The following is a 27,996-nucleotide window of genomic DNA, read 5'->3' as shown; positions in this document are numbered from 1 at the left end:
AATCAACTCTCTATTCTGGATTCCCAAGGAGACATAATCAACATGACTTCAGCTGAGGTGCATTCAAGACTGCAATGAAAACTTCAGGATGAGGAAGAAATAAATACTAGTAACAGAGCCTGCTGAACTGGAGGAACTAACTTGAGTATAGAATTGGGCAGGCATTTCCTAAAATATCAAGTATTAGGCTTAGTAGTTGGCAGGTACACAAGGGGCAGAAAGAAATACTTCTGATAGGTTCTACTAGTACATTAATTTCCTGTATTTAAATAAAAAATAGGAGAAATCAACCAAACAGGAGTGTGCACTAGTGGAAAACATATCTTCTCTCTTAATTGATTCAGTTGATGGAATAGCAGTGTCAGATACGCAAATGGCTGTTGATGGGAATCATTATGTATGGGTTTGCACTTCCTTTCAGTGGAAACTGCTATTAAGATCTAAGTGCCTACAGAAGTAAAGCTTTTAACCTCACTCCGCTATGACAGTTTGTCATTATGAATTCCATTTCAACAGAGTGAGCCAAACAAGGTGCACACGTGAAGTGGGAAACAATTTACTTTTACACAGCTAATACATTGCTAATCACACCTGAATAAATATTGAAACAGGAATTTCTAATAACATTAACCGTTACTCTCTTTTAAATGTGTTTTACTGGAGGACTGTTCAGAACTGTAATCACAATTTCAAGTATAATGAAGCAGAAGGGAGTTTTTATTATTTTTAGCTTTCAGTAGTGAGGTGAAAATAATTAGCATTTTTTAGCTGTTTGCCTACAAGAGTCCAATGCAAACATCCAGTAATGTGCAGTTTTCTGCCATTACTAATAACTAAAGTCATTCTGATGAACTCCTAGACCTGACTTAACTTTTTTGTATTCTGGAAAATCTGTAGAAAACTGAGAATCTCTGCAGAAGCTTTCTACATGGCTATACAGATGTCATCCTATCTGTTTAGCATGAGAGCTAGAAAAGAATGAGCTTTCTCAAACAAGAAAACATCATAAAGAAGTCACACTAGAAGAGAGTTATATCATGCTGACCCATGCTAAAGTAACTCATTCATTTTAAGCCACCTCGACTTGTACTGAAAGTGCATTGCAGGCACTCTGGGACGTATCTCTCCTTTTGCCACTATTAGGAAGCAGAGTACCTTGGGGCCTGCCCAACAGCCTGTGCAGATGTGCTTGGCAGCATGATAAAACGCTGGGCATGTTCTGGATGGCAAGCTCTAGCAGGGCATCTCCAGAGGTATGACAGGGAGGGCAGGAAAGTCTTCTCCTGAGAACACTGTTGAGGCAATCTTTAACCAGCCACACTGACATAAATAGCAAACATCTTGTCAGTAATACATTCCCACTTAATCTCTAGGCCACTACTTTCCTGGGCAAGGTCACAAATACGAAGAAACATTTTACAGGATGCAGCACACAGATCTGTGAAATAATGAAATAAGGGGACGAGTTACCTATACCTATCCATGCTTGAACAGGTTCTGAAAGATATAGTCTCAATACGCTGTGCAGTATAGGGACAATGCAGACACAGCTGGTAAAGTTCCTTTATGTCATCACAACACATTTGAAGGTAAAATACTGGGCTTGCGTTCTCTCTGAAAAATAAAACAGTTCCATCTTAAAGATCATAAAGAGATGCTCATTAGTGGCTGCGTTTGTGGTCCCAGGGCTGTTGGATCTGCATACAGATTAACGCATGCTTGCCAAGAAGATTATCTGGTAGGTTTAAAAAAAGGCTTCTAAGAACCATGTCCTAATTTATGACAGAAAAATCTAGGGGAGATGAGTACGCCTTAAATGCAGTATAATATGATCATCTGTACAGCTTTTATCTGATTTTAGAATTCAGATTCATGTTCTTGTCATAGATCCTACAATCTTCAATATACTTATACTGAAAAGAAGGGAATGTTAATGCTGCTGACACAAGTCCTGTTTCAAATTTCTTGTCGTCACAGAAACACAGAGCCCATGTCCTCAAAAAATTGTGGTATAATTCTTTTGATTAATTCTCAGATATGCTCTGAGTTGTATCCAGCAACAATTAAGAGAGCAGGAGGATGGAAGAGAGAAGTAGAAAAAGGAATCTGATCTACAAAAAAAGAACCTTGGGCCTTCTGGTGTTTTCCAGGCTCCGGCTGCCATCTAGTGTTTTGCCAGGCACAATGAGGAGCACAGCTTCCTCGGAGGCTGCCTCAACCTCCTCCGGGACTGCTCTATGCACAGCAGGAGAAATAGTACAGAACCACCTCTCCAAGGGAGAGCAGAGGACGAAGGTCTACAAAACTGTTTCTCGAGTATTTGAGGTAGCATCACTTTCTCTGAATTAACTGCTTTACATGGTTGTAAACGTGGTCTCTACTGAGCTAAGGACAGACATAACAAAATATAAACCTCAATCTTCCAGTACATAAAAAAGGAGTAGGCTTTTGTTCTTCCTTAGTGCTGTGGTACACTAGTTGCTGTTGTATTTGGGCTTCTTTTCCATTCACTTAAACAGGCCTACAGAAGGCCTGATTCCTAACTAAAGCAACACTGGTGTAGGGAGAATCATCTTAGTGTAAAAATCATTGCCGCAACTGTGCAAACCAAGAGTAAGTATGACACACAGTGTATAAACTCAAGCTAACGTAGCAGTCATCAACACAGTCTATAAGCTTCTGGAAAAGGATGTACATGCACCATTATTTTTAGCATCTTACTAGCTTGAATTGTGCTAGGAAATTATTTCTGCTCTACTGTGGGAGACCTAATCCATCCTCCACAAGCAGGCGAGTTTTTAGATCTTTAATAGAGTGGCATAACATGCTCTCAGCTGAGCACAGTCCTCGAGTTTGTTCCAGATGTTGCACGTGGCTTTGAAGTGTGTCAGATTTTGTTTGCCCTGTTGTTGTAGCAGGCAGACAGTGGACAGTGGGCACAGAGGATGTTTCAGAAGCTCCTGATGATCTTTGAGAAGCTGCAGATCTTTGTGTGAAGCTTGTACAAATCCAAGAGTGATCTGACAGACTACATTCACTGTCACTTTTGGTGCAGGACAAGCAGTAATCCAGAGATCAAACAGATTATGTTGTCCGGGAATCTGGCTGACTGGCTTTGGCAGAGACTCTTGAGATGCCACTTCACTGACAATATCCTTCTGATGCCTGGAGCTTGTGCAAACAAAGGAAGCCATGCCAACCACTGTAGATCCAAAAACAATGTGCTGTTGGAAAGTTGCCTGTCAGCAGTTTAGCAACAGGATGAGACTTGTGAAGCAATTACTTCACTCACAGGTAATAAATGAAGCTGAATTAGCAGCTGGCTTTGAGGATGGTAAGAAGCTCAGGAAAAGAAAAAAAAAAAAAAAGATCTCCCTTACTTACATTGTTTCATATAAAGGTCACAGGTTGACATTTTACATCTAGTCAGAATGTCTAGTTCATGCCTAGGCATTAGACTATGCAGAATTAAAACCATAGCTTTGGGTCACAGATACAAGAAACAGTCCACATGACATTAGGGTGTGGGTAGGGATCTTCCGCAGGACTGCTTAAAAAGGCTGGACAAGAGCCTCAAGTCTTTTGTAACTTTGTCTTTTGCAGTATTTCACACTGGAAAAAGTTCTGAAGGATTGAATCTATTGGAATACCCTGCTTTGAAGGAGAAAATCTTTGCAGACTGCCATAGAAACAATCACAAGCTATCAGCTAATCAATAAATGGAGAGGGCTAGTGAATAGGGATGATAGCAAGGATGGTAGACTAAGGTTATCTCCCATTTTTTCATACATATCAGTGCTAAAAAACGTTAACATTTTGTAGCACTGATTGTTTTAGTCTTGGGCTAGAAATCAGCACCCCTACCCTGAAGACCTTTGTTAAGAATAGCATTAGGCTCTATAGCCACTACAGTGATGATGTTGACCATTCCATCAAATTCTCAAAGTACAGGTGAAAGGGCTGGTTAAATTTGCCCATATGGTCCTTTATTTTCCAGTAGTATTTACTGGAAATTTTCATTTGCTCCAATTGCTGAATCTGCCCACCTGATCTCCTTTTTGCACTTTTGCGCTTTGAGTGTTCTTCACTCAGAGTTGGGAGATTCAAACCATAGTAAAATTTGCCATCTGAAGTCATGAGTTGTTCACTGAAAAACTATTAAAAAAGCTTCCTGTATACTGGACTGTTGATGTCTTCGTGAGGAATATTCATAAACTGAATCTGACAGTCTATCTGTTCAATCTGTGGTAACTGGTTTTCTTTTCCAACTGTCTGATTGCTCAGAAAAAGCTATCTTGTAAATATATAACTTTATCTTAAATTACTTAAAAAATAAGTCTAAAACGTTTATCACTGTCACTCCACCTTTCAAAGCAATAAAACCAGGTGTCACTGTTTTTAACAGTCAGGGACTACATCTCACACATGATCTCTTAAAAGTATTTTGATTACACAGCAATCATGACTTCTCTGTTTTACTACAAAAAATTATCAAAATTGCGGTCTAGCACAGAACCAAAAAGAAAATGCCATTAAACTTAATAATTACATTTTGGTGTCCTTTCACATGATGAAAGAAGTAGCCATATATTAGACAAAGTAGCAAACAACAGTGATTTCTGAGTCCCCTGAAAGGGAGACTGAAATTGAAAAGAAAGCAGACAATTGTTAAAAGCTGCCATTTACAGTAAAAAACAATTAGGCTGGTCTCCAATGCAAATAGTGAGAGGGGATTTCCCCAAGATGGGAAATTCATATAAATTTTTCCTCAAAGAGCATCAGTAGGAAAGCTAACAGTGAAAAAGCTACATGCTTCAACCATCTGATGGGCCTCCAAAACAAATCACAGGTAAGATAAACCGCAAAGTTTGAGCTCTTGAGGTTGGAGATGATTAACGCACCACAATCTCATTGGAAGGTGTTAAAATATTTACTCTAAAAACCTACTGCAGGTATATACATAATTTAACTTATCTAAAGGCACAGCAATTTATGATCTGTGTACATCAGAGGCCAAAAAGAGAAAGTGTTCAACTCACAAAGTCTGAAGCCCACAAATCCAGCTTGTTGGGACCCAGCATTGTACGCCAATGAACATTAAGAAAGGAAGTACATCTGAGGCCACAGCTGGTAAAGCATATTTATTTTGAATGTGTTTTCCCATCTCAAGTACTATTTAGACATGTCTCCACTTCACAAATAAATTGATTAAAAAAATTATGCAGAATTTGTTATATAAAAGCCACAGAAATGGTACAGTAGACATACTGCTTAAGAAATAATGATGATCCCACATAATTTACAGCAATAAAGTTAGTGAAATGCTCAAAAAATGTCCTTGTCAATGGGGATTTTAAAAGTAAAACTAATCTAAATCTGGCTTTTTTACAAGACCTTTAAATAGCAGGCTGATCTCATTACCATTAATCATCTGGCATTAGATACAATTTCAAATTAAGTACTTCTGCAAAATCTGCAAAAATCAACTGATATGAAAGACTGAAATTTATAGTAATAGATCTGCTGAAACTTCAAGACAGACAACATCATTTTTCAAAATAAAAAGTGGGACAGCAGTACAAAGTCAGGTTTTCCAAAGCATTGCTGTGTCTTGACTGGACCACCAATGAGACAACTTTCTTTAAGAAACTTTACACATGGAAAAATCAGGCTAAAAACTGCTGTAAGTTAAATCTTTTTTTTAAAAGTACGTTAATTGTTTGAACAGTACACTGATACTTCTAACAATCTTAAATACAAAAATTCAAAGAACCGGTATAGTGTTCAAAGTTTAGAACACATTGACACCAAGAATTAAATTACTAGTATTTTTTTATATTTATAAACCCTTTAGGTTTAGATAGGTATTATTTTGTGCCTGCATACTCTAAAACAATGGAAACCTGATCCAGGTTGGTCACTCCTTTCACAATTTACAGAGAATGATGTAAAAAATCTGTACTATGGGCTTACTTTTTTGCCAGCTGAGTTACTGAAAACTCTTCTTGGATTTTAATGATTCCTTAGACTCTGAAACACACTCATCCACAGAGAAGCAAAATTAACAGGAATTACCACTGTCAAGAATAAGATAGAGGACTTGATATCAGCTGATTCCAACAGTCAGACGCAAATCATACTTCATCTTAATTTAGAGTAAGTCCATTTGGTGACAGAAGGTGTGCTAAGAACTTCTTTCTGGGAGATGCATGTATTTTCTGGCACCAATAACTATTACTTCTGCAACTGTAATGAATTTGCAATCGTACTGGCCACATAACACCCTAAAGAGGATATTATGTTTATCTACCATAAGAAGGGTAGAACAATGACTACAAAGACAATGACAGCTAAGTGATAAAGGTTTTAAATTAGAGCCAAAACTACAAGCAACTTTTTAGAATCTGGAAATGTATGAACGACCTCTACAAAAACTGTAACAAGGTAAGGAAATGTATACATTGATGACACTGAAGAAAATAATAGATGAGACAGATAAAGATCGGACAAACAATGCCTTCACCTTTTTGGGTTCAGAATCAGATGCGATGATGTGGTGTTATGATGAATTTTGTTTTTTCATTTAAAGAACTAGAGATTCTTATTTATCTATATATCAAAAAGTCTCTACTATGCCTTCCAGTGCAGTATAAAGCTTGAAAATGTGAGTTGTTATATTTGCTTCTTTTTATAGATCTTTATGTAATCATGATGTTAAATAAAATACTAACAGTGAGAGCTTACTTAGAATGTTGGTCCAATCTCAAAACACTACTTAAGCAGTCACACCAGTACTGAAAGACTACCATTTATTTATCTATCTTTTTATCAGGTTTAAGGTGTAGAATAACCACCACATGGAAGTATGAGACATTATATAATTACATTTAACGTGTCGTTTTGGTATTCAGTTAGCTGCATCATCCCTCTTCAGAGGAATTATTTGAAGTGCTTTGGCTATTCTCTCTCCTATAGCTCGACTACTTGCAGCAATTATTCTTCGAGACATCAAATCAAATGGTCCACCTAGAAATCAAAGCAAGCAAAGTAACTAGCTTATATCTGGGGAAAATTAGAAGTTGGGAAGAAATGAGCATTGAAAAAAATCAAGCGTAAATGATACGTTACTATTTAGGACCAAGTTTTGCCCCTGGATAAAAATGCATTTAACACAACAGGTATCTCATATGAGCTACATTTAAATTCTCTTCAGTGTATGTCTACTGTCTTTTCCACTCTTCCAGATGCTCAGCCAAGAGAGTAAAGGTTGTCTTGTAGTTGAAGAACATACAGTTGATTCTCTCTTTGTCTATTAACTAGACAGGAACTCTTCAGTAGTAGTAACTTGGAAAAAGGATTGAAAAACCTCTTTGCCTTCTCCTTTCAGCTATGTTTTGCTCCCACTTAGCTATTTGGAAGGAGAGTATTATGCATGCCTGTGTATTTACCTGATACATCTAGCAGTACTCCGCCTGCTTCGGTAATAATAATTCCAGCCCCTGCCATATCCCAGCAGTGAATCCCCATTTCATAATAGGCATCAGCTCCACCCGTTGCCACAAGGCACATGTTCACAGCTGCTGTACCAACGGCTCTAATCCTAAAGGAGACAGTTGTTTTTTTAATTGAGAACAGTTTGTAAGAAAGTCACAGTGTGTGTACACTTCACAGAGAACACAGAAGCATCACATGCAAAGTGAACTGAGCGAGAGAAAATGTGACGGAATGCTGCAGTGAAAAAATTAAAAAATTGGGAATTAAGTCTTGCTTAAGTAGCTTGAAGAGGTCTCCAAATATAGCAAATTTCCAGAAATTACATTTACGAATTCTGTTACACAATTTTGTTTTGGAGTGAAAACACATCTTAAAACAACTTCTTAACCTAAAACATATTATAGAAGATATCTACCCACAAAACAATAACAGCACTTTGCTTTTTAAATACAAGAATTCTAGTAGAATGTACACTGTTCTCAGTGTTGAAAAAAGTTACTTTAGTTTCATTGGTGATGCTCAGTAAGCATCTCTGATTCGCAAAAAACCCTGACAGCAGTAATCACAAAAAATAAATTACACAGCATAAGTTTAGCCTGGATAACTTTATCAAACACTTGTGTTACTAATTCCAGTTTCTTTTGGAAATATCGATGCATTCAGTAAGTAAGCATGAATTGTACAAAAAAAATGCAGTTATTTCCATTATCAGTAGAATGCACATTAAATTGTAACGGATAGCAGCTAAGTTAGTGCAAGAAACAACTTAAATAAACTCAAATCTCATTTTATTGTTTACAAATAAAATACCAAAGTTGAACTGACAACATACTAAAACATATTCCCTACTTAAAATCTAGCATATAATCTTTAATGACATCAGAAGACTTTTTGAAAGTACAAAAAAAACCCCCTATATGTTAAGCGTCAAAACAAGAATCCTGAGAATCTCAGCATAAAACTACAACCCCTTTTAGATCAGAAACATGAGTAGGGTTGAGTAATAAAAAACTGTCCACTGAAACCACCTTTAGATGTAAAATGGTTTATGGAAATGTAGGCTTTGTCTTATCTGGTAGAGAGGAAGCAGGGAATGTAACCAAAATAAGAACAGTTTATGGACAATTTCAGCTACTTGGACAAATTTTTAAAAATTGTACCATATTGAAAGAGAAAAGGGAGACCTACTTTTGTCTTCTGATATATATAAAAAACCCCAACAATTTTCATTACTACAAGGAAAAGAAACTAAGAAATTATAGCTTTTGTTTATCCAGTTTTACTCCTTGTGTTTCTGGGAAAAAAAAAGCACACAGAACTGTACTTTTTTAAAAACTAGTAAATACAATACCTTTTAGTATTTAGCTTTAATATTAGTTCTACAAAACCAAACATGCTTCACTTCTCAATACTGATTGTTATGGTTCTCCTATATATGTCCCAGCTTGAAAAGTTAAACACACTTAAGAGTTTCTCTGCAGAAGCTACTAGACAAAAACATTTAAATCATATTTCACATTTAAGGTGTCAAATGTAATGCTAATGCAACCAATCCTTCCTAAACATGATCATATTTACAATGCTAACACTACCAGTAAATATAAAAAATAGGAAGTAACTTACCCATGAATAGGAATACTGAGAAGTCTTTCCATGTTAGAAAGAATTATTTTTATAGTCTCTGGATCACGATTTGATCCCAATTCTGTTACTAAAAGGGATTTTGTAATGTCTGGAAAAGAAACAAACCCTCACTTTTCCAACAGTACAACTTATATAATTAGCAGAATTTACTTCATTGCTTTCTTACAAGACTGAAAAAAGGGCATTTTAGTACATTACATATATTGAATATATAAAAATCTGTTCTTACATGGAAAATGGCAGGAAAAAATAAAATACAGCAAACAAAGCATGATCTGGTTCAACTGTGCATATACATTAATCGATGTCATTAGTAAATAATATTCTGTTGCTATAAAAATTAGAACAGTCCTCAGATCTTTAAAAGTTCCACTTTAAATGTGGATTTCACTTTACATAACGTAGTAAGTATACAAGAGAGATACTGATTTAAACCACTAGTTCACACCTGGAAGAAGTTGAGTTGTTCTGTAGATTTGTTACAGACTATAATAACAATCATAGACAGATTACAGAGGTACAGGGAATTAAAAACAAACAAAAAACCACAATACACAGAGAAACAGGGAATAAAATCGTCAATTTCCAAGACCTGATTTTGCAAAGATCACAAGCACGTCATATGCATTGAAGAGGACATAAAAGCTGTTTCTCAAAACTGAACAATGCATGGCGAAAAAAAGCCTGTCTCTGCAAAACAAAACCATGAGCTAAGAAACAGGAATATATTCAGGTCTAAAAACTGTCTCATTTGCAAAATAAATGTAATTACTAGAAATAAGATACTCAGTTCAGCTTACCTTCTTGGCCTGATACTTGAAGTTTCTGACCATTGCAAAATGCACCTTTTCCTTTTCTGGCAGTATACATCTTGTCTTCTATACAACTATACACAATTCCAAACTCTATCTGCAAGAAACAGTAAAGATACCTTTGAGGGCTTTTTCCCTTTCTTCCTATTTACTGTGAAAATACAGATCTTAGTTTTAACTAGCAAAAAGGAATTAATTTGGTTTTGATTGATTAGATATTAAGTAATAAAAAGTATACCTTTTTGTTTACAACAAAGCCAATTGAAACTGCCACAAATGGAAACCTACAAAACAAAACATTTCACTAATTTATAGTGAGATACTATGCTTCTTTTATTACCACGCTTAGTCTTAATAACAACAACATTCAGTTAAATGTAATGTGTATTTCAAAAAGAAACTTGGACTATATAGGAAGTATCAGTTTTCTGGAACCTGCAAAATTTACTATGAAAACAGACCCAACAACACCAATTACTATTTAAAATACAAACTTTTCCACCCACTGAAACTAAGCCCATTGCAGCTTAGGGACTGCCATTTCTGTTACAGCTGTTACTAGCTTAGGCACTGTCATTTTATAGCTAAAGAATATGAGCAAGCCCCTATGCTACTAACCTTTCTCAGAAGGAACAAGCTGGTACAAAATGGTCTCATGAGAAGCAGCAAGTCACCTCCCCTCCCACCTCCACTTTCTCCAACAAAGCACCAACAGATAGTCAAGAAAGAATGCCGGGGGAAGAGCGAAGGCAGTGGAAAAACATAGGACATGGTGGGCTGCATCTTAATCTAATTTTTTAACAATTAACCAATTTTTTTTTCTAATTATTTTTTTATTCCAAAACATTTGCTTTAATTGCTATCTGCAAAAATATACAGACTTTTAAGTAACCCAGCAGAATGGGTTTTGTTCTTATAGTTTTTTGAACATGTTATTTAGCAGGATTCAGCAGCTGTTTAAAGCTATGTCACACATAGCGGCTGTCATTTCAAAACTGGAATCAAATAGGCTCAGAAAAGTTCATCAGGGTCAAAATCCATCATATTTCAAAGACAGAAGGAACAAGCAGTCAGCATTACACTGAAAGTCCCCTCCTCATCCCGGTGCAAAATACCACTAGACAATTCCTGCTGATATTCTGCTTTCTTTAGTGGTAGCAGCTCCTAGATCATAATGAATTTGAAATTTCTTAGAAATCAGCACCTAGAGATGTTATTACCTTTCTGAAAATGCTGCAACTCCTTACTCTGAGTCCTGATGCTTTACTGCTAAAATCTGCCCACCTGTCCTTGGCACTGATGCCAAAGGCTGCTGACCCCCACACTGCTTAGTACAGGTATCTCATGGAACAAACACCTGCTGTTGGTTACAGAGTTATAAAAACTTCCCAGTAATGCTCAATAAATGCAAATAGTGATTTGTAACTATTAACAAATTCATAGTATCTCCTTTAAAGCCATTTAAAAGTGAAAAAACCCTTACTTTCATGGAACTGGAGAAAGAAAAAAGGTAATCATCTGAAGTTGCTAACATAAAAAAATGAAATGTGGACCTGTGTACGAAGTTGGTAGTTCCATCAATAGGGTCTATAATCCATGTGGGATTATCTGTCAAAATGCTGCCCTCTCCAGCTGCAACAGATTCTTCTCCGATGAAGCTACAGTAGCAAACACATTTAAAAGATACAAAGAAATTGTTTTAAATGTCTGAACTGCAACACTGTCCTTGACATGAAAATTCTTAAAGTGTGATGCAGGTTTTTGTACCACCAGTGGTCATACGTCATCACTGAGATCATATGTGAAAAGCTGCAAAACACACAATTTATCTGGAAAGCACCACCACATCTGACCAAACTTGCATCAATATTTATGATGCTAGAGATAAGCACAGTATGTTGGGAAAAGAACTTTACATTTTAATATCTCATTGAAGCTTTCATCATTTTTTTCAGTAACAGCATCACCAAACTTTGGTCAGAATAGCTGTAGCTGTTTACACCTTTCAGTTTATTTGTGCTACAAACCACCGCTTTTTAGCTTGTATTTTAACTAAAGAAAGCCTTTGTGGTCATAGGCATCTGGTTAGTGCACTGCAGTAACTGTTAAATTTGTAGTCTGATTTCAACCCAAATATGAGAGAAAGTTGTTAATTTCAAACCTGTTTAGTTTTACAAGCATTATAAAATGGTAAAGGGATGGAATCCAAACCAGAGCTCCTCCTGAGGACAGCAGAGCACATGCTCAACCGTAATACTAAATCCAAGGGATACACAAGGCACAGTGCCATAGGAAAACGATTTTCACAGTTTTTGCTGCTCATAAAAGTATTTGTTTTGAACTGCAAAATTGTTGGGATGACTCTACGTGGGTGGGATTCTCTTCTATGCCTTTTGCATATTACATTTATCACATATTACTCAACCTACAAAAAGCAGGCATCAAACACATGCTTTCCTCCACAAACATGTAAAATGAGAACTGCTGAGAGCAAACAAATAAGGTCCTTTAATATTGATTAGAAGTTTTATGATTAACTATGGAAGTGAAGATTTTTGCTCAGAATTAAACGGCATGCTTCCAGAAAGCAGCAGATCTTCACAAAAAGAGAGACTGAATAGTTCTTTAGGTAGATGAGTAATTCATTAGAAAGAGAAATTCAATACCAGTATGTCTCATGTGGCATCAATTATCTAATATAAAAAGAAGCTAAAAGATTCTAAAATGCTTATCAATGTCACAGAAACTGTTATTTCAAGGTCATTCCACAAGTCTGTATGCTTACACTAATTTAAGATACTGACATTTTGCATCACCTCAGTTGTTCCAGTTCCATGCATATTTATTACATCTCACATATACAGCTACAATAAGAAAATCTCCAAGAAAGTACAAGAAAAATTAGCAAACCCACTTTAAGGAAACTATTAAACTTGAATCCTTGTGTTAAAATGAAGAAGAAAGTCTCATGTAAGTAACACACATATAATTCACCCTTCAAGAATAGATTTATTTTAGGGGGGAAGAGGGGCAGGGGGAGGAAGAAAAAAGTGTAGAGCAATTAAAAAATCAGTATTTTGTATGATAGACTTTCAGTTATGCAGAATCTGAAAATGCTGTCTTTTAAGGATGTTTGATGTTCTTAAACTGTATGAGACTTGGCAAAGGCACACTCAGTACCACAGGACCCCACCAGAAGACAGTGAAGGCATGCTAGTTTAAACAGCCCATAGCAGACAAGAAATTTGGGTTCTGTGTATCTTGGGGCCACCTCTGATTCTCCAACACAAATAATCAAGAAGTTATTTACAGCTGGTTCAACTGGAAGTGACTTTCAGAAGTCTTGAGCAAGGCTAAACTCATGTCAGCAGACCCTGGGGACACCTTGTTTTGTTACTACAGCTCTGAGCAAAACTTCACCCCACCAGTACTCTGAAATACTTAATATATTGAGGGTAAGGGAGAATTCTGTAACTTTCCAGCATACCAATTGTAATGAAATTTCACCAAGTAAATCCATAAACTTCCCATTTTCTTCCAGTCATCTCTCTCCTCCTTCTATCAAAAGTGTATTGACAAGTAGCCGTACCTGTGAGAAGGATACTTTTCTCTTATCAAAGAAATAATGAAGTTTTCTACTTTTTGATCAGTTTCTGTCACTAGATCTACTGGTGAACTTTTAGTCATAACAGATATTTCTTCTTTGAGTGCTCCACAGATAATCTGTTAACAAAAGAAAAAAAAAATCTTTCTCCATTAACAGTATGGAAAATATTCATTTCCCCCCAAATTTGAGCATCCTTTATACTGTAATTTTCTATACTGCACATACAAAACACAAGTAGTGACAAAACCTGGATTTAACTGCAGGAGCTGGGGCTTACCCTTGCATCCATCTCATCCCTACTTAGCACAAATTTTTACATGACCTTAGATCCAAGTACTACAACAAGATCCACTGGTACACGAAACTGAGCTCTATTTTGTTAGGACAAGTTACAGATTTATAAATTTAAATACCAGAGTTGAATGAAACACTTAAGACTGAGTTTAGGTCAGCTATTTTTAGTCAGACCCTGCATTTATGATCTTAAAACTATAGAAATCAGCTTAAGAAAGAATACATGCCTCACAGCCCACAAAATTATTTTACTCTAACTTAGAAAGATTTTCCAAGGGAAGACTTTAATGATGTCACTGCAGGGACAATGTTCTGCAGATTCTGTAGCTCCAAGGGACAGAATCAGTACGTGTGCCATCTTGTTTGGCTGCAATAACATTCAAATGTACCAAGCAGAACTACCAGGAACTGAACATTTGGTAACCACGCTTACATGAAGTTCTGCCAAAATGTGCAAACTCTTTCCTGTTCTAAGCCATCTTAGATGACAAACGGGGAAAGTACTACCACTGCAAGGGACGCTTCTTATTTACAGAATTAAAGCAGTCTATGAAGAGATCACAATATAGTAATTTGTGCCAACAACAAGTCACTGTATAAAGTTGATTGAGGTGTTTGCAAGAAAGACTGTCAACAGCTTTCACGTGGTAAAATAATAAGGTAGACAGGTGAAGCTTAAGGGGAAAAACAGAGATACTTTGTTAGAACTTTTTTTTTTTTTAAATCAAATTTAAGGAACAAAAGCTACTCCTTAGTCTTTAATCAAACTCTGGTCCAAAGAGAAGTACAAAGCTGTTTTCTTAAGTTAACCAAGCTGTAAATATGAAAGACACTCCATTCTTCAACTTGACCATCATTGAATGATTCTGCTAATTTACGTTTTTGACAAAATACTCCTCAGAAGAATATCCAATACCAAACTCCTTCAAAAGCTATATACATACTCGACTCAACAGACAATACTATTACTTATCAATAGTTTATATTTACCGTCCCAGCTTTCCTTGCTAAAGCAACTGCATAATCCATACATTCTTGCCAAGGATCTGCCATCTTCTCTTAGATATACAGTCTACCAAAAGGAGAGATTAACACAAAAATTATTATGGCTGGTTTTTTACAAATTCTAATTTTCTGCTCCCCCTGTTCTGGACTGCATGGTTTTCCCCTTGCTGGAATATGGAAGTTTGTCCTATACTTTAGTCTGGAAAAAAAGAGGTAATTTAAAAAGTATTAAAAACGTAGATTAAGTTACCCATTTATTTACCCACATTTTGTGATTATCAAAAAGGCATAACATAAAAAACATTAACAAGTACAGAGCCTCAGTCTTGAAAGATACATGCATATATGAGACTCCACATTTAGACACTGACCTCATTGTACATAAAGGCTCAGAAAAGCAATGGTGTGGTTACACACAAGCACACTCTCAAATAGGGTGTACAGCTCAGGGTCTTTTTACTTAAAAATACTAGAATCTTCACTGTAATTTACTGCAGAAGACTACTGACATATAGCTTAGTTTATTTTTAAGTATGGTTTAAATGACTCTGAATGTCTTAAATTAGATTAGAATGTTAAACCCAGAATCAATCCTTTCTGTATCTTCGTCCTCCATATTTTGTTCTAGGGGTTTATTCCCAACACAAATGTGAAATGGTTTTGATTCTACATAAGCAAGTGACAAGATCCCACAGTCATTTAAAAGTGTCTTCTGTATTTTTAAGTATTATGAAGCAATACATGTTATCTTTTACTCTACTTTCATAAGCAACGTGAAATACAAATCAGCATATCATACATTATTTCTGATACACCCCCAATAAGCCACAAATTCATTCAATGGTGTTCTGAGTTTTGGGAGTCTGTTTCATTTTTGAGCCCTACCCCTTTTAGAGCCTTCTGGGTATTTCCTACTTAAGTGCTTCAGTCCTTAAGTGATGGCCTGCGTAACAGTTTTGTAACACCTGCAGATTCAGAAAGATTAGAGAAAGGACAGTTTTGTAACAACTGCAGATTCAAAATGATTAGATAAACGATCATAAAAAAAACCAGCACTGAAACAGCATAAAAAAATCCTGAGCAATTAACATGATCCATGAGTCCCCAGTCCAATCATCCTGTTCTAATGGTCCTTGCCTCTTCCAGCCTTGGTCCTAAATAGGCAGAGACAGCCAGAAAAGCTCAGTAAAATGCAAAGGGTACGATGCTTCAATTATTTTGATAATGTTCTTTATTTATTATAGCCTTTAAAGCATGAGTTCTGTTATATAAACACAGAAATAAATTGTCAGGACACAGAAGTGGGTACGACAGCACTACATAAAGTTACTCTGTTACCCATAAAGGGCTGGTAATACTTGGGGAACCTTAAATACACTGACATCCAGTAAAACGGCACAGACTCATGTAGTAGAGGAAAAAAAAAAAATCTAAATGTAAAACGTTACCAAACCCCTAACTCCAGAACGGGTATTGTAGTTAAATACCAGCGCCTACACTGACTGGAAGCACTGTCTTTCTTCCCCCAGCCTAGTTTTGTGGCGAGTTTGTCCCACAAACTGAGGGCGCGCATCCAGAGCGGAGGCTCGCATCCCGAAACAGAGGTTTAGATCCCGGGCTGGAAGGGCTGACGGGCGGCCCACACTGCCCGGCCGCGGTGAGGGCACCTCCCGGTCCCGGCCGGGGGCTGCGCGGCCCTGACACCGCTCGGCCCGGGCGCAGCCTGTGTGGCAGGGCCGCGCAGCGCCCGGGGCGGCAACGCATCCCCCTCACGGCATCCCGAAATGGCGGCCGAGGAAAGGAGAGGGGAGGAGAGGGGAGGAAGCTCACCGGTGCCGCCGCCGCCGTCCCCGCTCGGGCTGAGGCGCGCAGCCGAGCCCGCGCGCAGGCGCCGGGGGAGAGCCGTTAGCCCCGCCCCCCGGCGGCCGGGGGTGCCGCTGCGCCTGCGCGGGGCGGGGCGGCGCGCCACGGCGGGGAGGTAACGGGAGCGGGGCACGGCGGCGACCGTGCCTGCGCGTCAAAATTACAGTCAGGGTGTTGAAATTCGCCTTCAACGTCGACTTATTTGCAATAACTAGACGTGGCAGGGTGAAGATACCGTAAATGCTCCGCTATGGGACATGCGGTTGGCGTTTACCTGGGCTCCCAGCTGCTGGAGGTGCTGCCTGCAAGCACCCGGTGCCCGTTGTTGTAAGGGGCCTCAGACAAGAGCGCGCCCAGGGGCATAATTTTTGCAACTGTGATGTGTACATATCGAGGAGGGCAGATAAACCAGCAGATATCTGTGGAAACCAAGAGAAGGAACCTGAGAAACTTCACAGACAGAGCAATGAGCCAAGACAAGACCTTGTATGAAAGAAAGACTCAGAGTTGATGGAAAAGCCACTTAAGACACCTCTTCAACAACCACTAGGGACCACCACAGACCCCCATGGAAGCTCCTCAGAGACCCTTCCCCAAATTTTAGTACACTTGCACAATGTATTAACATATGCATTAGATTCCCTGGAAGCAGACAGGTACCTCTCAGATGATTATTTATTTCTTTTATTCTATATAATGAGTGTTCCTTTGTCTTTCGACATGCACGTTAGGTGGAGTGATCCTCTGAGCACCCAGTGCTGCAATAAAAAGAATACCCACTTCGTAATGCTACATTGGTGTTAGAGGTTTATTCCCAATTTCGGTGGCAAAGGCGCCGCTGTTGAAAACAAGACTGTGTTAATAAACGTGGAAAAAAAGTACACAGGCCCGTGAAAAAGAACGTGAATGTATGTGTAACAGTCCCCTCAAAACAGAACAGTATTTTATCAATTCAGGTTACAGTGCTGAAAAACAGTAAAACGAGCATGTTTCTTACAGAGACAACTGATATTTATAAAATATACAATAAAACATTTTCCAGAAAAGCCCCGAGCTTTCAAAGAAAGGTTTTTGAAAACAACTTACAGTTGGAATGATGCATTTTCAAGATTAATGTAATTAAAGTTATACAGAGGAAAACAAGCTTTCCAAGACTGACTGATACCAGTTTTGTTGTTTTTCTGTGGTCTTTTGACCCTATTATCTTTCATCAAGCAGAGGTAAAACACTGAGGTGGTGTCTTGTGTTCACAAATTGCAACTGACATAATTTACAGTCATATGTAAAGTGGTGATTAAACAGGACAAGGGGTGTAGTTTGCTCTGTGACTTAAAATGATCATAAAATGTCTGCATCACCAAAAGAAACAGCCTGACCCCATTTCCCCAATGTCAGTCCAACCCACAACTAAGCTCTTGTTCAAGGCCACATGGAGGGAGTTTTGTCTTTTCCACATCAGTGAAGATAAAGTTTCCATTCCCAGCAATGCCGTCGTGTGGGACAAGTCACTGTGTCTTTTCATGTTTCCTCCTTCTCATTTGGTAAACAAGAATAGTCATATAAGCCTGTTTTTTAAAGTACAGTCATTAAAGAACTGCAGTGTGTTTTTATTAATTATTTTGCAAGTCATTCTTTACAAGTCATTCTTTACAAGGTTATACTAAAAGCATACAGCTAATTGAAAGAGGCACTTTGGCTCTGATTCAGTTTTTGTTGAGGCAAGCTGCCAAACATGCCTCAGTACAAGCTATATTGGACTGTGCCAGCATTACGGAAAATAGCTTCTTTGACGTCGTTAATAGTATACTTAACATTACAGCAAGCATTTTACAGGCTCTGCAAGGGGATTTCAAATTCTGCATTGATCCTAAAACAAACAGAAATGCCTGAAATTTTCTCCTCCTAAGTGTAAGAAAATTTGCTAATCTGTACTGCAATTTGTCTCCTGCATTAGCCAGTGCATGACCTTATAAGCAGAAAGAGTGGAGCTGGCGAGCCACTTCATCCACCAGCAGTGCCTCTTTGTATTTCCAGGCCAGTCAGTACTGCCAATGAGTTGGTATATGGTGATGGTGCGCGCCGTACAAATTTCTGCCACATGGGTTGTGTTGCATTGGATTTCATCTAGATCTGCAGGTAACTGCACGTTGTCTGGGTCATAATAAATCATCTCTAGCATGGCTAATTCCCTCAGGTACTGGATACCTCTCTTCATGGTGGTCTATTTGCCTGGGTGACACATAATAACTTCCTTAAAGGGATACCTTTCCTTCACACTTGACAGGAGTAATCTCCAGAAGCTGAGGAGTTGTAGACCTTTCCAATTGCCTTGTCAATGCCCCCTTCCCTAGAAAGTGAGCTCAGCTGCCTGACTTCCCTACCCTCTAATTCCAGGCTGCTGGCCCTGTTATCCCAGCATCAGAGCAGCCAGGTGGATAATGTGTTCATCTGGACAACGGCTGAAATCTTTTTGCATATTCCACAGCTCATGCAGGGATAGAGATCAAGTGATTATCTCTTGTTCTGCCTCTTCCTCTTGTTCTCGTGGTGGCCCTGCTTTGCCCTCCTTTACTAGACAAGCTGACTTTCACATCCATTTCTTCTTGTGTATAGGGATGACTGACTGATGACTGGCACTGGTTGATTGTCTGGTTCAGCGGCATCACTCACTGCTGGGGTTTGAGTATCCACAGTGCTTGTCACCAAAATCTGAGTAGCCACACTGCCTGTCACTGGGGTTTGAACAGCTGCAGTGCTTGTCACAGGGGTTGAAGTAACTGCAGTGCCTGTTGCTGGGATCTGAGTAGCCACAGTGCCTGTCAGGGGAGTTTGAGTAGCCACAGTGCTTGTCGCCAGGGTTTGAGTAGTCGCAGTACCTGTTGTGGAGGTTGGAGTAGCTGCAGTGCCTGTCACTAAGGTCAATCTCTGAGTGGTATTCTTGTTTTTTTAACACTAAACAAGACCTGTTGCACATTCAGGAGACATAGCAATAAGATCATGCTGGCTTGAACATCCCAAGAATATTAAAAATTTTCAAAATTCTCAAACGCTATTTAATTAGCCTGACATAGAAAGGGAAGATATGGGAAGATGTCTCCTCCATAGGTTGGCTCCCTGAAAAGGTAAAAAGTGTAATTATTAATAATCTCCAGGAGATGGCACCCGAGGTACAGAGATGATGGTAAAACTGACTACAAATACCAGACTGGTTTCACGGTTAGTATTACACAGTACAGCAGGCTGATACCCTTGATCCAGAGTGCAGAGCTGATAACCAGCACAGCAGTGAGCAAGTAGAGTGTTACACCACACAGATCTAATAACAACTCTGAGAACAAATCAATCAATATTGTGACCAGTGACTATTAAACCAATACAACGAATACTCGGATTTGTTTTAACACACTCTGACCATATCTGTTGTTATCTCAACCCTTTGGGTCCCATGTTGGGTGCCAAAAAGGACTGTTGTGGTTTAGGCCCAGCTGGAAACCACACACCAGGTGGCCACTTGCTCACTGCCCCCCCACTGGTTAGATGAGGAGGAGAATTGGGGAGAAGAAAAACTCATGGGTTGAGATAAGAACAGTTTAATAATTGATGTATAATAGTAATAATAATAATAATAATAATAGTAGCAATGAAGGGAAGGTAACAAAAGAGAGAGAAATAAACCCCAAGAAGGACAAGTGGTGCACAATGCAATTGCTCACCACCCACTGACTGCCCGAGCAGTGATCCGCCCCCCAGCCAACTCCCCCCAGTTTATATATGAGCATGATGTCCTAAGCTATGGAACATCCCTTTGGCTAGCTCAGGTCAGCTGTCCTGGCCACGCTCCCTGCCAGCGTCTTGTGCATCTCCTCGCTGGCAGAGCATCTGAAACTGAGAAGTGCTTGACTTGGGATAAGCACTACCTAACAACAACTAAAACTTCAGTGTGTTATCAACATTATTCTTACACTAAATCTAAAACACAGCACTGCACCAGCTACTAGGAAGAAAATTAATTCTATCCCAGTCAAAACCAGGTCACAGATGGAAGGAATTTTTATATTTCATGTAAGAGGCTACTATGAGGAGAATTGAGCTGTAAGGAAGTGTATTTTTAGGTGACACCTGATAAGCAAGATGAACAGAGGTGATCTATTGATAAAACTCTTCAAACCAGACTGATCATACTCCAGGGCACATACTTTTCTAAAACAGACACACAAAAGGAAATGAATGAAAATTGAAGTATAAGAGATTACTGCCTGCTTTCTTAGGGTGATGTATTATTTCCTGTTTGCTACAGCATTGCCCAGCTATCTAACAAGTCACATATCCAAGCAAAATTGAGCTCTTGATGTTAATATAACCATTCCCAAACTGTGTTACCTATATCACAAATACATGCCAGGCAATTTTGTAGCACTATTTGAACCAGAACAAGGCCAGAAGCTGCTACCGAGAGCATTCTCAGTACTAAAATATTTGCAAAGTCTTGACCTTGTGCATTCTCTAAATTTACTATCCAGATATAACAACCAAAAAGCTTGATATTCATCTATTTTAATAGTTTGGCTGAAATTACTATTTATTATAAAATAATTAAGTGTTCCTTTTGACAAATTCCTCTTCTCACTTAAGTAACTTTGCATGTATTTTCTTTGCATCTACTAGAAGTGATTGTACTGGGTCTGTCTGAGCTGGAATTGGTTTTCCCCTATATCAGCCCTCACGGTGCTGTGTTTTATGTTGGGAGCTGGCAGGGTGTTGATAGCACACTAGGGTTGTGGCTACTGCTGAGCAGTGCTCACACAGCACCGAGGCTCTTTCCAACATTTCACACCCTCCCAGTGCGACGGGGTGGGCAAGATCTTGGGAGGGGACACAGCCAGGACAGCTGACCCGAACTGACCAAAGGGATATTCCAGACCATATGGCATCTGCTCAGTATAAAGCTGGGAGAAAGGAGGAAGGGTGTGGGGGCACCCTTGGTCCTCCGAGGCAACTGCTACGCGTATTGGAGCCCTGCTCCTGAGAAGGCCCGACATCGCCTCTTCATGGGGAGTAGAGAATAAATCTGTTTTCTGGTTTTTGGTTCCGCACGCAGATCTTTACTTTGCTTTGCTTATATTAAAACTGCTTTTGTTTTACCCACAAGGGTTGGGGTTTTTTTTCCTATCTTATTTTCTTTCCACTCTTTGCCCTGCTGAGAAAAAAAGGGGAAGCGGAGGAAAGTGATAGAGCAACTTGGTGGGTGCCTGGCATTTAGCCAAGGTCAAACCACCACAGTCTATTCTGGCGCCCAACGTGGGGCACAACAACGGCAGTTTTATATTAAGTGTGCTGTAGCTATAGTAGTTATTAAGCAACAAGCTCTTATGCTGGTCATGGGTTTGTTGATTGCACTGCTTATCTTTATTTTGATAAGCTTGGGAACATGCTGCAAGAAATTGGAAACATCATGAGTGGCTTTATTCTGCAGGCTCCCAAGCTACTTATTCATCCTTATGTTAGCTTGCTGATAGTGTTCATTAATGCTGTTCACCTATTGTGGGTTGTGTGGAGCATGCTATGTTTTTGGTGTAAGGGAAGGCAAATTTTGGGTGAGTCAATACAAAAATGTATCCTGAGGCAGCCTGTCTCTGGGTGGCAGGGAGAGTGGAAGGATTTGGGCAGATTCCTAGGATGGTTATCACCTCCTGTAGCCTGGGATCTCACCCCTGAACAGGCAAGCAACCCCACAAAATTGGCACACCACCTGATAGAAGGGTGCCTTGCCTATCCCAGTGAAAACCAGCAACTTTTAGTGCTATACTGGGGCCTGGCCTGTGCTTATCGAGCTGCAGTTCAGCACTCTCAAAGGACTGTGGTTGAGATGGAAACTCAATAACAACAAGAGCAGAGATTGCCCCAGTAGTAAAAAGAAACAGTGGACAAGAGGAACAACAGGCCCATACCCTCGATTAATAAGGGAGGAGAAAGAAGAGGAAGAAGCTGGTCCTTCAGCAAAGGAATTGGAAAAGGGAATAACAGAACTGAAACAGGATGCGGAAACTACCCAGTCCCTGATGTCATCAGAACTGTGAGATCTGCGGAAAGACTACTGCCACCAGCCGGGTGAGAGGATCGCTGCCTGGCTGCTGTGATGCTGGGATAATGGGGCTGATGCTCAACAACTGGAAGGTAAGGAAGCCCAACAGCTGGATTCCCTTGCTAGAAATTGAGGAATTGAAAGGGGAATTGGAAAAGAGACATCAATTTGCAGTCTGTGGAGACGGCTCCTTTCAAGTGTTAAAGCAAGGTATCCTTTCAAGGAAGATATTATGGACAACTCCCCAGGGAAGTGGACTACTGCAGATGAAGGTGTCCAGTACCTGAGAGAATTAGCAGTGCTGGAAGTCATCTATGGTGATCCAGATAATGATGAACTCCCTAACAATTAAGAGGAAGTCCTGTGCACAGGGGCCATGTGGAGGAAGGTGATTAAAGGTGCACCATCCTTGTATTCTGCCAGCTTGGCCGTGAAGTACTACCCAGAAATGGACACGAGAGAAGGACTAAGATGTACACCAACTGTGGAGAGAGGCAGTCTCTTCCTGGCTTCAGAACTTTGAAGAGAGTCTTGGTACCTCCTCATCTCTACGGGCGAGTGCCCTGGATGTTAGGAGCTCCCCAAGAAATCAGTTCTCTTCCGCCCCAGCCAGAGGGAAAGGGAAAACCAGGCGCATGACACGTGGCGAACTTTGGTTCTTCCTGCATGACCAGGGGAAGGACTTGAGGAAGTGGGATGGTCAACCCACCTTTAAGTTGGAAGCTTGTGTACATGAATTGTGAGAAAAGACCCCTGCCAAGAAGAAGACATCCAAGGAGGTTGTTAATGTAGCTGGTGTGAAACCACAAGAAAGTAATCAGCAATCTCCCAGGTTCGGGAAGACTGAGATCACCTCCCTTGACCCTGATGAAGGAATCTCCGGCCTGGCATGGCAGGGGTCAGACAGTGAATACTCTGACCAAGAATGGGAATAGAGGGCCCCTGCCTCCAGCCAGGAGGAGGAAAGGGATGGTCAGGTGTATTGGACAGTGTGGATTCGATGGCCTGGCACATCAAATGCACAGAAGTACCAGGCTTTAATCAACATTGGGGCACAGTGTACATTAATGCCATCAAGTTATAGAGGGGCAGAACCTATCTGGATCTCAGGAGTGACAAGGGGATGTCAAGAACAGTCAGTACTGGAGGCTGAGGTTAGCTTGACCAGGGACAAGTGGGAAAAACATCCCATTGTAACTGTCCCAGAAGCCCCTTGTATCTTGGGCATTGACTACCTCAAGAAGGGATACTTCAAAGACCCAGAAGGATACCGATGGGCTTTTGGTGTGGCCAGTGTGAACACAGAGAAGATCAAACAGTTGTCTAATCTGCCTGGCCCCTCAGAAGATCCTTTTGTTGTGGGACTGTTGCGAGTTGAAGAACAACAGGTGCCAATTGCTAGGACTGTGCACCGACGGCAGTATTGCACAAACCAAAACTCTCTGGCTCCCATTCAAGAACTGATTCGTCAACTGGAGAGCCAAGGTGCCATCAGTAAGACACATTTGCCTTTTAATAGCCCAATATGGCTGGTGCAAAAGTCTGACGGAGGGTGGAGGTTAACAGTAGACTATCGTGGCCTGAACGAAGTGATGCCATCACTGAGTGCAGCTGTACAAGATATGATAGAGCTCCAATATGAACTGGAGTCAAAGGCAGCCAAGTGGTACGCCACAATTGACATTGCCAATGCATTCTTTTCAATTCCTTTTGCAGAAGAGTGCCGGCCACAGTTTGCTTTCTCATGGAGGGGTGTCCAGTATACCTGGAATCGACTGCCCCAGGAGTGGAAGCACAGCCCCACTATTTGTCATGGACTAATTCAAACTGCACTGGAAAAGGGTGATGCCCCTGAAAATCTACAATACATCGATGACATCATTGTGTGGGGCAATGAGGCAGAAGAAGTGTTCAAAAAAAGACAAAGAGTGAGATTCTTCTGAGAGCTGGGTTTGCCATAAAGAAAAGCAAGGTCAAGGGACCGGCACAAGAGATTCAGTTCTTGGGAATAAAATGGCAAGATGGACGCCGTCATGTGCGTATGGATGTTGTCAACAAGATAGCAACTATGTCTCCACCGACCAACAGTAAGGAAACACAAGCTTTCCTAGGACCTGTGGGATTTTGGAGAATGCATATTCCAGGTTACAGTCAGCTTGTGAGCCCTCTCTATCAAGTGACCCAAAAGAAGAACAATTTTGAGTGGGGTCCTGAGCAACAACAAGCCTTTGAGCACATCAAACAGGAGATAGCTCGGGCGGTAGCTCTTGGGCCTGTTTGGACAGGACCAGCTGTGCAAAATGTACTTTATATATCAACTGGGGAGCGTGGCCTCACATGGAGCCTCTGGCAGGAGATACCAGGCGAAACTCGAGGCCAACCATTAGGATTTTGGAGCCGGGGATATCGAGGATCAGAAGCCCACTACACGCCGACTGAAAAGGAGATACTGGCAGCATATGAGGGGATTCGAGCTGCTTCAGAAGTTGTTGGTACAGAAGCACAGCTCCTCTTGGCACCACGGCTGCCTGTATTACATAGGATATTCAGAGGAAACATTCCTTCCATACACCATGCAACCAGTGCTACCTGGAGTAAATGGGTAACGTTAATCACACAACGAGCTTGACTGGGAAAACCCAACATCCAGGGATCCTGGAAGAGATCATGAACTGGTTAGAAGGTAGAGATTTTGGAGCATTGCCTGAGGAGGTGGCTTGTGCCCAAGAGGCACCGCCATATAATGAGTTACCAGATGAAAAGCATTATGCTCTGTTTACTGATGGATCCTATCATGTGGTAGGAAAGCATCGGAAGTGGAAATTACTGTGTGGAGTCCCACAAGACAAATCATTGAGGCCACTGAAGGAGAGGGCGAGTCAAGAGTCAGTTTGCAGAAGTAAAAGTGATCCAACTAGCCTTAAAGATTGCTGAACGAGAAAAATGGCCAGTACTATATCTCTACACTGACTCCTGGATGGTGGCTAACGCCCTATGAGGGTGGCTACAGGAGTGGAAGAAGACCAGTTGGCAGTGCAGAGGTAAACCCATCTGGGCTGCTGCACTGTGGCAGGACATCACTGATTGAGTGGAAAACGTGGCTCTAAAGGTACGTCATGTAGATTCTCATGTGCCCAAAAGGCGTGCCACTGAAAAACATCAAAACAATGAGCAAGCAGACAAAGCTGCCAAAATTGAAGTAGCTCAGCTGGACCTGGATTGGGAGCGCAAAGGTGAGTTGTTTGTAGCTCGACGGGCCCATGAAACATCAGGGCATCTTGGGAGAGATGCAATGTACAGATGGGCTTGTGATCAAGGGGTGGACCTGACCATGGAGGCCATCTCATGAATGTGAAACATGTGCTGCAATCAAGCGAGCCACACGAGTAAAGTCTCCCTGGAACAGAGGGTGATGGCTGAGTTTTCAATATGGTGAGGCCTGGCAGATTGACTATATTGGACCACTGCCACAAACACACCAAAGCAACCACTACATACTCACCATGGTGGAAGCAACTACTGGTTGACTCAAAACTTACCGTGTAAATCATGCCACTGCCTGAAATACCATTTTAGGTCTTGAAAGGCAAATTTTATGGTGACATGGTACTCCTGAAAGAATCGAATCAGACAACGGGACCCATTTTCAAAATAATCTTATAAACTCCTGGGCAAAGAAACATGGCATTGAGTGGGTGTATCACATCCCTTACTACCCACAAGTGTCTGGAAAGACTGAAAGATACAATGCACTGTTGAAGACTATGTTGAGAGCATTGGACAATGGGGGATGGAAGCACTGGGATATAAATTTAGCAGAAGCCAGTTGGCTAATTAACACCAGAGGATCTGTTAACCGTCCTGGTCCTGCCCAAACAAACCCCCTTCATACTGTGGGAGGAGATAAGGTCCCCGTAGTACACACAGGGAGGTGGCTGGGGAAGGCAGTGTGGATTGCTCCTCCCTTGGGAAAAGGCAAGCCCACTCGTGGGATTGTTTTTGCTCAGGGACCTGGATGTACTTGGTGGGTAATGCAGGAGGATGGGACTACTCAATGCGTGCCTCAAGGACATTTAACCTTGGAGGGAAAGTAATCTGTGGGGTGAGTTGTATATTGCAGGAAGCGATGGAGGAAGTAGAAACAACCAAGAGTGAACCAGATACGTGCAATGAAGACTCAAACCTAGCTGGTGCTGGAGTCCAACAGTCAAACACACTGCTCCTGTCCTGAACATCTATCTTGACAGATGGGAGCCAAGTCACTGAACATCTGGACGAGTGAAGAAAGGTTATGGAATGGATAAATGAGTGTTATGTGGGACCTGGGCATGACATAAATGGAATGGAATAAGGGGTGGACACTGTACTAGGTCTGGCTGAGCTGGAATTGGTTTTCCCCTATAGCAGCCCTCACGGTGCTGTGTTTTATGTTGGGAGCTGGCAGGGTGTTGATAGCACACTGGGGTTGTGGCTACTGCTGAGCAGTGCTCACACAGCACCAAGGCTCTTTCTGACATTTTCCCCCCTCAGTGGGATGGGGTGGGCAAGATCTTGGGAGGGGACACAGCCAGGACAGCTGACCCGACCTGACCAAAGGGATATTCCAGACCATATGGCATCTGCTCAGTATAAAGCTGGGAGAAAGGAGGAAGGGTGTGGGGGCACCCTTGGTCCTCCGAGGCAACCCCTACACGTATCAGAGCCCTGCTCCTGAGAAGGCCCGACATCGCCTGTTCATGGGAAGTAGAGAATAAATCTGGTTAGGTTTTTTTTTTTGCTTCCATGCACAGAGCTTTACTTTGCTTTGCTTATATTAAAACTGCTTTTGTTTTACCCACAAGGGTAAAGGATTTTGCTATCTCATTTTCTTTCCCCTCTTTGCCCTGTTGAGAAAAAAAGGGGAAGGGGGAGGAAGTGATAGAGCAACATGGTGGGTACCTGGCATTTAGCCAAGGTCAAACCACCACATGAGCTTAACATATTAATTTTGAAATTAAACAGTTCAGCAATAAGCCTGTAAAATTAAAAAATGTCTCCTCCAAAGTTTTTTTTTTTTTTCCAAATCCAGTTGTTTAACTTTCCCTATGAAAATGTGCTAAGAGAACAAGCTTTACAAAACCAAAACTTTTATATGCTAAGTCAAGATATGCTAAACACCTAAAATGTGAGCAATTCTAGCCCAGGCAAAATACTGA

At 40.6% G+C, this 27,996-nt stretch overlaps 1 protein-coding gene across 2 annotated transcripts; it reads right to left on the bottom strand.

Moving 5' to 3' along the window:
- Positions 1 to 4,957: 4,957 nt before the first annotated feature.
- On the bottom strand, positions 4,958 to 16,770 carry IMPA1 (inositol monophosphatase 1). 2 transcript variants are annotated; one of them, XM_074897661.1, is made up of 9 exons: positions 15,742 to 15,796; positions 14,842 to 14,923; positions 13,540 to 13,673; positions 11,504 to 11,608; positions 10,189 to 10,234; positions 9,939 to 10,047; positions 9,118 to 9,226; positions 7,449 to 7,600; positions 4,958 to 7,026 (listed from the first exon to the last, which is right to left on the bottom strand). In XM_074897661.1, exons 2-9 carry the CDS (start codon positions 14,902 to 14,904, stop codon positions 6,908 to 6,910), a joined length of 837 nt encoding a protein of 278 aa, XP_074753762.1. In that variant the 5' UTR covers positions 14,905 to 14,923; positions 15,742 to 15,796; the 3' UTR covers positions 4,958 to 6,907. The 2 variants fall into 2 exon arrangements, with proteins under 2 accessions (XP_074753762.1, XP_074753761.1); XM_074897660.1 differs by lacking the exon at positions 15,742 to 15,796 and adding an exon at positions 16,687 to 16,770 and having other exon boundaries at positions 4,959 to 7,026.
- Positions 16,771 to 27,996: the final 11,226 nt, after the last annotated feature.

The sequence above is a fragment of the Athene noctua genome, chromosome 2, assembly GCF_965140245.1.
Source record: "Athene noctua chromosome 2, bAthNoc1.hap1.1, whole genome shotgun sequence".
Classification (NCBI taxonomy): domain Eukaryota; kingdom Metazoa; phylum Chordata; class Aves; order Strigiformes; family Strigidae; genus Athene; species Athene noctua.
Note: the sequence above shows the minus strand (reverse complement) of the source record. Positions and strands in the feature narration are given on the sequence as shown.